Consider the following 12,592-nt stretch of genomic DNA (forward strand, 5'->3'; position numbering starts at 1 on the left):
TAGTGTATTTGTAGGCAAAACTCCAGGTCCAGCTTCAAACGAAACGAAACAATATATATATATATATATATATATATATATATATATTAAAAAAGAAAAGTCACGGCGCAAACATCTTAGACCTTCTGTCTTATCTGTTGATGCCTGCTCATCACTCCTTCTCTCTCACACTCCTTCTCCTTCCCTCTTGATCCCCTTTCTGAATGGGTTTTGTCCAGCCTCAAGTGGAGATACAGAGCGGGGCGGTGAGGTGGGGCATGTGCGGCATGTTTATCTGAGATCATGGGGTTTACAGAATGTCGGGTGGGTTTTGGGGGTGGAGGAGGTTGGGAGGCCTGCTGGCGTCTCTCACACCTCCGTCTGCAGGTCCATGATCTCCTGGCCCACCAGAGGGATGGTGGCACTGACCTTCTCCCACTCCACAGTCTGCATCTCCAGGGGCGAGGCCGCTACGGTCTCCAGGTCCTTGCGTACCCAGGATGGGGGGGAATGGTTCTTCCTGATGCCCTCCCAGGCTCTCTTGCTGGGGGTCTGCTGCTTGTCCTGAGAGGACGAGAGACAATTGGGGGCAGGATGGAGGGAATGATGATGGGCTGTTAGTCGTGTTTTCTTTTCTTTTCCTTTTAGGCAGACAGAAAAAACATGCAATCTCCTCTATGGCAGCACTTCAAAATCAAACAGGCAATCACTTTGTGATACACTAAGAGGAACAATGGAGAGAGTGTATGAGGGTGTGAGAGAGAGAAGTAGCGAAAAGGCGAGAACAGATGAGATATTGTGGAGTCCTTACACTCATGTTTGTCTTGTCACTGCTGGCAGAGGACACACTCCATCTCTTGGCCTTGCCGTCCACTGGCGGAGAGTCTCCAGTGTCTCCAGTATGAATCTTTCTGTTCAGGTCCTGGAACATGTCCTGGTGGCGTTTCCGGGTGTGCATTATCTTCTGCGTGGTAACAACACAGATCACGTTGAGGCATTAAGCGTGTTTCGATCTCACAATCCAGTACCCTGCACAGCTCATTCCCAATGCTCAGTCACAGTCTTAAACAGTGAAAATTGAGTGATTATGCAGATCTCTAGAGACGCAATTTTCCCCAACAAATAATTTGATATAATTCACGCTAAATAAAACAGACTAAATTTACCTCAAAGTCGAGCTCGGCGTAGCGTGATTTTCGTCTCTGGAGGGACATAAAAGAGGGAGAATAAAGACGTATCGTTACATCGCCTGCCTCGTGAGTAGACAAAATGCTTGAGCATTTCATGTTTCATTCTGCAGCTCCAGATCAGCTAAAAGGGGGAGGGGACTCGGGGTAGAGAGGTGTGACATGGGAAAGTGAGGCTTGGCGAGCATGCAGCTAACAGCTTGCGACGAGTAACCTTTGAGTCCTCTCTGTCACCGAGCGACATACTGTAGGAAAACCTAACCTTCAGGTAGCTCAGTTGCTGTGGCAGCTGCCGCCTCGCACTGCATTGTGGGAGTATGTTTGGCCCTGAGGTCAGAGAGATACCAGCGGGCTGATGTCTGTGAGCAATAGCATTGAGCAGTGTGTCTGAGCTGTGGCTGCACTGAGCACTGAGCAGTGTGTCTGAGCTTGCCAGTGGTCTGTCCAAGGAGCAGAGAGAATGCTGACCTTTTATTTATTTATAAAAATAAAAATAAAAAAGTGTGTGTGTGTGTGTGTGTGTGTGTGTGTATATATACACAGTATATATATATATATCCATGAAGGAGATTCATCTGCCCAGCTGAACTATTATATTGTGGAAATTGGATTTAATTATCATTCGAAAGAAGGATAATGTTTTTCTCTCTAAAAAAGAAACAATTCCATTTCCACTTTTTGCGGAAATGGAAAGAATCTACATTTTACTGAAAGCTTTTGTTAAAAGGTAAAAGCTATATTCTGACAATAATTATTGCTATATAGAGTGTGTGTTCAATAACAGGGGTATCTCTCCAGCTTTTTAGTAAACATAAAATGATCACCCAGGTGGGACACCAATTTCACCAAATCAGGAGAGAGGACACATGCATTAGCTTCAGTATATAGTGCATCTACAGTATAGTGTATCGCAGTTTTTTGTAAATATACCTATTGTTCCTGCAATTGATGAGGATTTGTATTGTAATACATGTCTTCATGATGAATTGAATACATAGGACCAGAATGGAATCAAGCCATCTAGGATCTTTTTTTGTGTTTTAGCATTGCTTGCGTAAGTTCGCAACTTGTTAATAAAGTATTCAATCAATCAATCATTTTTGTATAATTCCAATTTTGTATGCTCATGTTTTACATTTCATCACGTCCAATTTCTATTTGGCATCCTGAGTTCTCTCTCCTAATTGCATGAAAACGTATCTAACACCTGGGTCTCCATCGTACCTCCAGGGAGCTCATGGAGAGCGTGGAGACCGTCTCGCTCTTGGACATCATGCCAGAGTTCCCGGAGTCGCCTCCGTCGGCCGTGCTGCAGGTCATCTGGGTGTCTCTGGACAGGTGCTGCTGGTTGTGCATCGGTGAGTCCCTGTCGGAGCACGACACGCTGACCTGGTCGGAAGGCAGGCTCTTCAGCCCGAAGCCGGGCACGGGTTCGCCGTTGACAGGGTTGGCCAGGTGGATGAGCCTGGTCTGGGGCAGCTGCTCGATGCTGATGTTATACTTGGCCGCCGGGTCCTCTTTGCCCTTGGTGGGCTTCAGAGTGCCTGTGTTGTTGTTGTTGGGCAGAATGATGTAGCCCGTCCCATCGGGGCCGGCGCCCTCCCCGGGTGCCCGCGTCAGCTCTCCGTCCAGCTGCTTGAAGAGCTCGCCATCACAGATGTAGATGGACTTGGCACCCGGCAGCTCGGTGCTGATGCCCTTGGCGGCGCCCTTCTCCCTTCGCAGGGTCAGGGTGTGGCTGCTGTAGTCATTCACATTTTGAAGGTGCACCTTGGCCATGCTAGCTGGCATGGTGTTGAAGTTGGAGCCCTTCTGGAGGGTGTGGGTCCCAGTGGAGGCCTTCTCCTCCCCTGGGACAGAGGATCGCTTCAGGGTACCTGTGGGAAGACTGAGTGTTAAACTCTATTATACTTAGCGCTCGGGTGCTGTGGTGCATTCGGCTTTGTCGAGCGTCTAGGCGAACACAATTGGCCCGTGAAAAATGATTGGCTACTCTAAATTAAAAACTGTACTTTGTTGACCAGAGCATACCAGAGCTCTGGTTAACAAAACACAAGGCCCTCTCTTGTTTTTGCCAATGCAGCTTGTAGAATGGCTATTTGCACTGAATATTCGACCCAGAATGGGGACTCTGGGGTTTAAGTGGTTAAGTCCACAAGGAAGACTATTTCACGGACACTGTGCCAGCCAACTGTCAGTACTGTGACCCCATTTTGCACCAGAAGCGCTGTTGGCTCATAGAGCACATATCACACACACTGTCCAGGCTGGTGAACAGCATCAGACAACAGTGGAGCCACGCCACAAAACAATCATCCGACTGCTCGCCGCCCACTCAGTACAGAAAGAGAAAAACATCAAATAATTTAGTCCCTGTTTTTTTCCATCTCATCTCCAGTCTGCGTGTCAACAGCATTTCTGCTACAGATGCTTCTCTTGATATCCTCCTGTCTCAAGAGATAATCAGCTCCTTGCTCCCCAACGGAAATCAGACGAGAGGCTCTATCTGATGCCGCACTGTCGGGAGGGACTTAATTATACGCCCGCCACCACGTAGGAGAGACTCAGACAGCCCTATTTATCTGCATATAGCCGCATGGCACACATGCGGCCCACTCCCAACAGACAGGGCTAAATTGTGTTATTCAGCTGTAATGCACTGTGTGTCTCGTCACAAAAAATGCCCTCCTTCGTGCGCTGATTGTAAGACACGCATCAATAATTGTGCAAGGACACATCTCACATCTGTTCTGCAGAGGAATTTGAAGTACGGAGACGTGAGAGTCTTCAAAGAGGACACACACACACACACACACACACTACACACACATGTACAAGTGCTTAAGTCTTACCCGATCTGCAAGCCATATCCACGTCTTTCTCAAAGTCAGTCTGTAGATGAAATTATATATTAATTAGAAATAATACATGTATTAGAAATGTAAAAGAAATGCAATATTTAATGCCAATACAAAATCTTGGGAGACAAAAAACCCCAAAAAACAAAAGGCCATTTCAAACGCGCCCGTGAAAATAAGCTTGACCCTCAACTTCTCTCATTGAAAATTAACTATTAGGCACGTCAGTCGCTCCCTGTCCGAAAAGTCCTTCATTCCTAATATTTCCTACCATAAGTTGAGCATGGCCATTTTGGAAAGATCCTCCCGAGTCTCCGTTAGCATCCTCCTGCCTGTCCACCACGCGGCACTTGACAGCCTCCTGCACCTGCAACCGGAATGCCAAAACACATCAGGTCATGACCCCAGCACCGCCGGCAGTAGTACCAAACAAGTAGTTTTCCTCCCTCGTCAATCTCCTCTCCATCAACCACCAAAACCCACATACACAGTAAAACATCAAACAACATCCATTCCAACGTGCCGGATAACAAGGGCGATAAAACATGAAATATATATGTCAGGGGCGGCGAGGGGAGCTCAGGTTACCTCTCTGCGCAGGATGCAGTGCACCATGACGATGACAAAGCCCTCCAGCGAGTCGAAGACAGCGAAGAGGATCTGGAAGAGCGCGGAGCGCCGGTCGGTGATGGCCAGTACGGCGGACATCCAGGTGAGGGCCAGCAGGGGCAGAACGACACAGGAGCTCCACAGGGACGCCCTGCCGGGGTGTGGGGTAAGCAGGATGAAAGTCAAAGAGAGTATGTTTCAACATTCAGCCAGGATACAGAGAGCAAGACAGATGAAACAACCTCCTCTCTACATTGTTAATGACCAGTCGTTTGGGGTAATTAGTTTACTTTGAATGTGTTCCATGTATACAATAGGCAGCATATCATTGCTGTCAGGCAGAAACCTTGTATCTCCATATTTGATCTTTTACGTTTTCATTTTGTTTTGTTAATGCCATATTGTACACTTTGTTGTATGACATTGGCACACAAACGTAGTGAAACTAGCAGATGTGCTATTTTCGAAAAACTAAAGTTTATCAAGGTTTTAGTCTTTAATGCCATGCTCGGGTCAAAATTGTCTGGAAAGCATTAGCCAGAGCTTGTGACTAAATAATAACAACTTGTAACTTTTTTTTCTTTTTACCATTTCTTGAAAAATAAAAAAAATTGAACATTTTTGAAAGGTTTCTGCCCAACAGTAAAACGACTGTGGTCTCATAGGCTATAGCCCAACAGCCACGGTATGCGGTATGCACTACGCAGTGCAGCTATGTACAGTAGGCTTCCATATAAGGCTATTTATTTACCTCAAATTCAATGCCACAACAGTATCACAGCAGTGCTACAAAATGCCCACTAAAAAACGCCTGAAACTAGACTCACGACCATTCCACTATAAAGTTAGAAGTTAAGTCTATACAACTCTACACGCATGCATGAAATACAATGGCTCAATTTGAAAGGGCAAACTCTCAAACTACTGTACGCTAACATCACCAAACAGAAACATACATCCATAATGGCTTGAAATATATGTCCATAATTCACATATATGACATGCATGTATGTTTAAGATGGCAAAGTCAAACCATAATGGAACGAGTGCCACAGGAGAGAAGAGGGAGAGCAGGGGGTGAGCGGTGAGGAGTAACAAAGTAAAATGAAGCAAAACTAAAAACAAAAACAAAACAACAACAAAGGCAGAGATAAACAGAAGAGAGGATACATGTAGAAGGACAGAGAGATTATCCCCTGGTCCAAATATCCCATTCCACATTTTCTGTGTCCTCTAATTCATTATAGGTTTCATTGTTTGCTTTAAAGTGCATAGTCTATGAAATAATAAAATAAAAGTACAGACACCGATCTGGATGATAGATAATTGAACTTTTGTTGATGAAAGGACATTTCTGCTGCATTCACTTTTGGCCTGGAAATTATGCTGGAGTTTCTACTGCTATGGTCTGCTATGTATGCACTCCTCGGAAATGTCATCATCAAAATGTTAACCACTCTAGGTCCGCTAAACACATGCACGCACGCGCACACACACACACACACACACACACACACACACACACACACACACACACACACACACACACACACACACACACACACACACACACACACACACACACACACACACACACACACACACACACACACACACACACACACACACACACACACACACACACACATTCACACACTAAGTGATACAACCCGACAAGTGAATTACCCAGAGAGCATGTGGACTCTTCCTCTGTGTGAACGCTGTGCAGATTGCAGTGTAACTGTAGCCATGTCCCGAGGACATCACAAAGCTCACTGCCACTGACTGTTACTCTTCTAGCATTCTAGCTATAGTTATAGCTGCAATCCGGGAATTTGTTTTAAGAACAAAACGTTATTTCAAGGTTCAACCAGTCACCCATTTGTGAGTAGAGCACTGCAAGTGGGCCCCAAAATAAATAAATTAAAAAATACATTTATTTTTCCTTTAAAACCATGAACATTTTGTTTTCATTGTGATCCAGCGGGCCCTGGACCACCAGTGGTATTGAGGGGGTTCCAGGTGGTCCCCAGCTAAATGATGTAGACTTGGAAACCAAATGGACCCTTATACATGTATACCTGATTTAACTCAGCCCATTTGGTTTCATTTCATGCTCTCAAGAGCTACATTTTTATTAAACATTACTTAATTTACAAGTCTACACAATTAAGAGATTTTATATTTTGATCAACTTTTGCCTGTTATCAGTCCTATGGTACCACATCAATACAGCATGTGGAGCTTGTGGACAAAATATTATCAAACGAGAACAAAATATTCCAAGTCTAGGTTCCGAGAGGCTAAATCTCAACAAATGGTGGTCCGTGAATCAAATGCCGAATAAATAATGGGTCTTGATATGAAAAGGGTTGAAATCTACTGCAATATACTGTAACTAGCACATTTCTAGTGGTTGGAGACTTGGAGGTGGTCTCCCTACTCTTCCACTGAGAAATTTAGACCCTGGTGCCGGTATAGCACCAGTGTGAGAAGCTCATACACGCAATATTCCGGTAGATATTTGGGCTCCTGTGCGGGAGCCCTGGGTTCGAATACTGGGTGTTACAGTTGCAATTAGGTATCTCTCTCCATCGGGAGAGGACATAAAACCTACGGATGGAAGCTTTAACAGCACAAATGTTCTCATTTACCACGCAAGACACACACGCACAGTCTGCCTGTGTACTGCATACAAACACATGTACACACACACACACACACACACACACACACACACACACACACACACACACACACACACACACACACACACACACACACACACATAATTTCAATCTCAGCAGCATATGTTTTCTTATCCTCTTATAATTCTGAGACGCTCAGAGGGGGGAGGGGAGGGGGGACAAGGGAAAGGAAGGAATGGCAAGAGAGGCTAAAGGAAAGAAAAAAACTTAGTGAGGAAGGAAAGAAGAAGGTAGGAAGGAAGGAAAGGAAGCAGAGGAAGGAAGGTGAGAAGAACAGATCAGAGAGGTAAGGCAGAGTTAAGGTAAATAATTAGCGGGACTAACATGGCGTTACTGGTAGCTGTGGTGGAAACGTCAGCCGACGAGATAACTCCGCACTTGGCACATTTGAGCGTCATATTGTACAGGGGCACTGTCATCTGACTGCAAAGTCAAATTAACACGCTGTAACATACACAAACAAGATACAAATGCACCGGCACACACACAAGCTCGCACAGATGCGCAATACAGTACGCACACACGCAAACAATGAGTCACAGGGCTCTCTCTCACTATCTCTCTCTCTCTCTCGCTCAGGGCTCGGGTAGGGAGGAAGGGAGGGGGAGGGGGCCGCATATGACTGTACTGTATTGCATGAGTTATACTTGGTTGCACATCGCACAGAAAACAATCTACAAGCTCATGCTGTCCTGTGACACGCTGTGAGCTTGTAGATTGGGCTGTTGTGTACAGCTGTGTGCAAGAAAGTATAAATCAGACGTATGCCTGCACGTCTGTGGATGTTCGTGCATGTGTGAAGGGGGGGGGGGGGGGGGGGGGGGGGCGGGTTGGGTGAGTCAAGACACAGCAATATTGGTTACTATGTCACCTTATGTTTAACTCCCATCCCAATTTTTTATTTTTTTTTATTTTTTTTTGCAAGCACTGGGACTGCATGTCACCAAAATACTGTGACACATTTTCCCAGACACCAATTATCTTCCTCACCTGCTCAATCTGCTCTGGTATGCAACAAAGACGTAATCTGAATAATGTCCAATTTGAACTGCCTAATGCATCTGTTGAATTTTGATATTCCGATGGTTTGTTTGTTCTAGAATACAGCATACTGTAAATGCCGGTGATACGTTTCACCCCTGGTTATTTCCGTCTACGCACCGCTAACCTGACTGATTACTTGACATGAGCATTAATGAGCTATAACACTAAGGCTTACCAAACAACATTGACACAATTATAGCTTCCACACACACGCACGCACACTCATACACACAACTGCACAAAATGGCTCCGAGCAGTCAATTACAGTACGTCCCCGTACATTATATCATAGTTAAGCAATTAAAATGGACTGTTTCCGTGTTCACTGAAGGGTGTATCCTCCATACAGGCACAGCTTCCTTCCTCCTGTGTGCTTTGTGTTTTCCAGAGAACACTACAATACTGTTATGTGTTTTGCTCTTGCTTCCTTGGGAGACTTCCTTGCTTCAGTCCTTCCAAGAATCCAATGCATCATGGGCTCCAACTACAGCTGCTTTTTTTCTGCACCATCACAGTGGGGTGTAATATATATATATATATATATATATATATATACCACTGAAAGAATCCAGAAGAAATACATACTGTAAGGGCAACAGCAAACTGGGATATGCGTTACAAAATGGCCTCCTTCTAAACAACAATTAATGTCGAAGAGGGGGCTCAAGGAATCGATTCTGTAGCCCCTGGATGCCAGGATTAAAAATCACGCAATAGCAGGAATTCAATTTCATGTAAAAGGGCAATACGACGACAAAATGTGTGCCGTAGGCAGTGATATTAAAAAGCCATCAGTATTTTCTTGAAGTACAACAACATTTTCCCTTGTCTTTATGATCGAGAGGCATCTGGTTCGATCCTGGCTACCAAATATACAAAACCGTGCATTGCACAGCAGTTGGCAATACCACAGCACGCTGGACTGAATTATGCCTCAATGTCCGTTTCAATTTTCCTAGTCAATTACACTCTAATTTCAGGGGTTAAAAAAGGGGGCCCTCAGCACCCTCTCTCACAGGTGTGAGTGGTCCCGTCCCCAGTACAGATGTTGCCATGTGCTTAATTAGAGATGCTGCACACATTAATTAGGTTCATTAAACATGTTGCATTTGAATTTGCCCGGGGGTGGGGTGTACGCGCCATTGCTCCTGCCACTGTTCTCCATCCACCAGAGAGAGAGAGAGAGAGAGAGAGAGACAAAAAGAGACAGAGCATACAGACAGCTAGAAACAGAGGAGAGAATATGATAGAGAGAGAGAGAGAGAGAGAGAGAGAGAGATAGAGAGAGACACAAAAAGAGACAGAGCATACAGACAGCTAGAAACAGAGGAGAGAATATGATAGAGATAGAGAGAGAGAGAGAGAGAGAGAGAGAGAGAGAGAGAGAGAGAGAGAACCACATTGCTGTGGGCCCTCACGACACCACAGATCCATCTGTTATCCGAGTAAGGCTGGGAGAGATGCTCTGAGATCACGGTCAGATCATGGTCAGTGACTCCAGAGATACATCACCTACTGCCAACAACAGCCCTCACTGCCAAACAACTTACCCAAATCAGCAGACAATACACACTACTAGGAGTGCTACAGTTAAACAAACTAATTGATTTAATTATTAAAATGCATTGATTTGAGTAAAAGTTTTGCTTTACTTTTCCAAAATCACGAAAATAGCAGATCTACAAGCTTGAATGAGCTTGAATTGTGAGCTTGAACACCACTGTACAACAACGTATCAAATATAGCACTTACATACGTAAGTGGATTTTTTTACGTAGATTCGTTGACTTACAAAAACACAATACAAAAACAATGATTATTCAATTAATCAAAAAGATTATAGATAGAACACAATTGCTAACAAAATAATCAATATAGTTGCAGCCCTAATACACACACATATCAACGCACACTGACAAACTTTCACGCAAACATTCGAACACACATGCGCTCAAAAGGATAGGCATTAATAAATTAAACTACTCTACACTAACACTACATTCTACTGTATCTACACTATTCAGCTATGATTAGAGATGACAGAAACATACAGCAGATCAACTCTAAAAGCTGACCAGTCATCAGAAAATAGTGTATATTAAACTAACAAGGGTTAGGCCAAATTGCAAGTTACAGAGCAAGGTAGATGGCAAGGAAGTATAGTAAGCCAATCAGGTGCTTGCTAGTGGAGCAGATTCAGCAGGTTTGGTGATGGGCAGGGCTGGTAGCCATACATTAAGAGGAAGGTGGGATGGGCAGGTATTCTTTTTTTACCCAATCACTGGCGACATGGGAGGGGGCCTCTGTGACTGAGGCATTCCTGATTGGAGAGCCCTGAGTGAGAGAGAGGGGATTTCGGTGCAAACTCAAACTTGATGTTTCAGACAGCAAAAAAGGGAAAAAGGAAAGGAAAAGAAGAAACGTTGAACACAGTTGAACAGAGAGACAATTGAAGGAAAACATTGTTCACAGAGAGAGAGAGAGAGAGAGAGAGAGAGAGAGAGAGAGAGAGAGAGAGAGAGAGAGAGAGAGAGAGAGAACATAACATTTGGATGTACTGACAATGCTAATGGAGACGGAGCAGCCTGCAGGCAAAGGGGAGCAGGGTCCTTGTATTCTATTGTTGTTTTTGTTGTGTGGTTTGTGTGGCGAGTCACGAGAGGGAATCTGCAGCGCTGCTGTCAGCTACCGCCATAAACGCCAGCATCCAGCAACAGAAGTTCTAAGTAACTTCTCAAATACTACACAAACTGGCCATTGCAAGCATCTGCGAGGCCTACTTTATAATTCAGCGGAATCAGATTGACATTGAGAGAAAAAAAGGCCACGGTACTGGCACTGTGACTGGTGACATGAATAAATCATAATGAGCCTCCTGAGTGCTTTTCTGCCCTGCTTCCCTTTGCGGGGAAAACAACCAAACAGGATCAAAAGACAGGGATGGATTTATAGATGTTTACATCAATAGCAAAGACCTGCAAACAAGGAGCAGCTGGAGGAATGTGCAAAAGCATCACGTACAGTATGACACTAAAGGAAAGCATCACATACAGTATGACACTAAAGGAAAGCGATGGGATGAGCAGTCATCTTGCTTGTTCTCTGAGCGAGACCCATAACCAGAAAATCATATTTGCCAAATCTTTCTTTCTCCCATTTTTTTTGTTCTTTATTTCTATAGGCTACTGTATGATGTGACACATTTTGTTTCCAAAAACTTTATCTTATCTGAAGTATCTTTTTACGCAGCCACATTTCCAATTCCATTCCAGAAGGTTTCTCTTATCTCATTATGTCATTTTATTCAGTCACATTTACTATTCCTAACTGGTCCCCTCCTTATCTTCAGTTCTTTATCTCCGCTGGTTCTTAACAATGAACATTTCATCTAGAACCAATTTCCTGATCTCTGGTTCCCTAACTGACAATATTTCCAGCCAATCATAGCACTGCTCCCACCCCCCAACTTGCATTAACCCTCCTGACTGGTTATAGGTCAATAAGTGAGATGAATGTGTGTCATAATTCATACCCCGCCCTCTCCTTCAGTTTCATATCAGTAATGCCGTCTTTGGACACCAGTTTGTTAAAAACGAGAATCCCAATAACCATGTTGACCTGCCAAAAGAGAAGAGAAGACACACGATTAAAGCAACAGCATAACAACCATTTCTTTTGTGTTTTTGTTACAGAAAGAGAAGCACATAAAGCACTACTCTAAGTCTATGACGACAGGTGCAGCTAAAATGATAACCATCGCATGCACGCACAAATGAGTCACGCAAATGATGCATGTAAAATATTTTTGGTAGAGGCCCGACCGCTTTGGAGCTACTATTCAAGATGTCAATGAAAGAAACATCAGGCAGTCAGCGGAGTCAGGGATAGGAAAATGATGGCATCAAATGTGTGATGCATTGCTCTAATGCACGGACTACTTATGGAATATATGGAGTAAATGTGCCGTGAAGTTCATGCATAAACCATAAGCGCTAAGAACTTGAAGTTACAGCAGTATGTTACATTTTCACTTGTTAGGTACTTACAATATAGCCTCCATAAAAGTTAACCACATGAACCCTAGCCTCCGTTTTCTGGGCATGTCATAATAGAGGACAATAGCAGAGCTACAAGCTCACAACGTGTCGCAAGCTTGTAGTGCGGCTATTTTCGGCAAGGAGGAATAAGGGAGGGATGGGGCCAGGAA

At 44.2% G+C, this 12,592-nt stretch overlaps 1 protein-coding gene across 1 annotated transcript in view; it reads right to left on the reverse strand.

Moving 5' to 3' along the window:
- Window positions 1–289: 289 nt before the first annotated feature.
- adgrb1a (adhesion G protein-coupled receptor B1a) overlaps window positions 290–12,592 on the reverse strand; it is a gene marked incomplete at its 5' end in the record, with an annotated part of 84,569 nt that continues 72,266 nt past the window's right edge. The window contains 9 exons of the mRNA XM_080768229.1: window positions 290–543; window positions 791–943; window positions 1,146–1,181; window positions 2,391–3,043; window positions 4,019–4,058; window positions 4,296–4,391; window positions 4,613–4,784; window positions 7,666–7,764; window positions 11,918–12,003. Of these exons, the coding sequence (XP_080624355.1) occupies window positions 349–543; window positions 791–943; window positions 1,146–1,181; window positions 2,391–3,043; window positions 4,019–4,058; window positions 4,296–4,391; window positions 4,613–4,784; window positions 7,666–7,764; window positions 11,918–12,003 (1,530 nt within the window). The 3' untranslated portion in view covers window positions 290–348. The remainder of the gene's footprint in view (window positions 544–790; window positions 944–1,145; window positions 1,182–2,390; window positions 3,044–4,018; window positions 4,059–4,295; window positions 4,392–4,612; window positions 4,785–7,665; window positions 7,765–11,917; window positions 12,004–12,592) is intronic.

Source organism: Protomyctophum bolini, assembly GCF_963924005.1.
Source record: "Protomyctophum bolini genome assembly, chromosome: 7".
Classification (NCBI taxonomy): Eukaryota; Metazoa; Chordata; class Actinopteri; order Myctophiformes; family Myctophidae; genus Protomyctophum; species Protomyctophum bolini.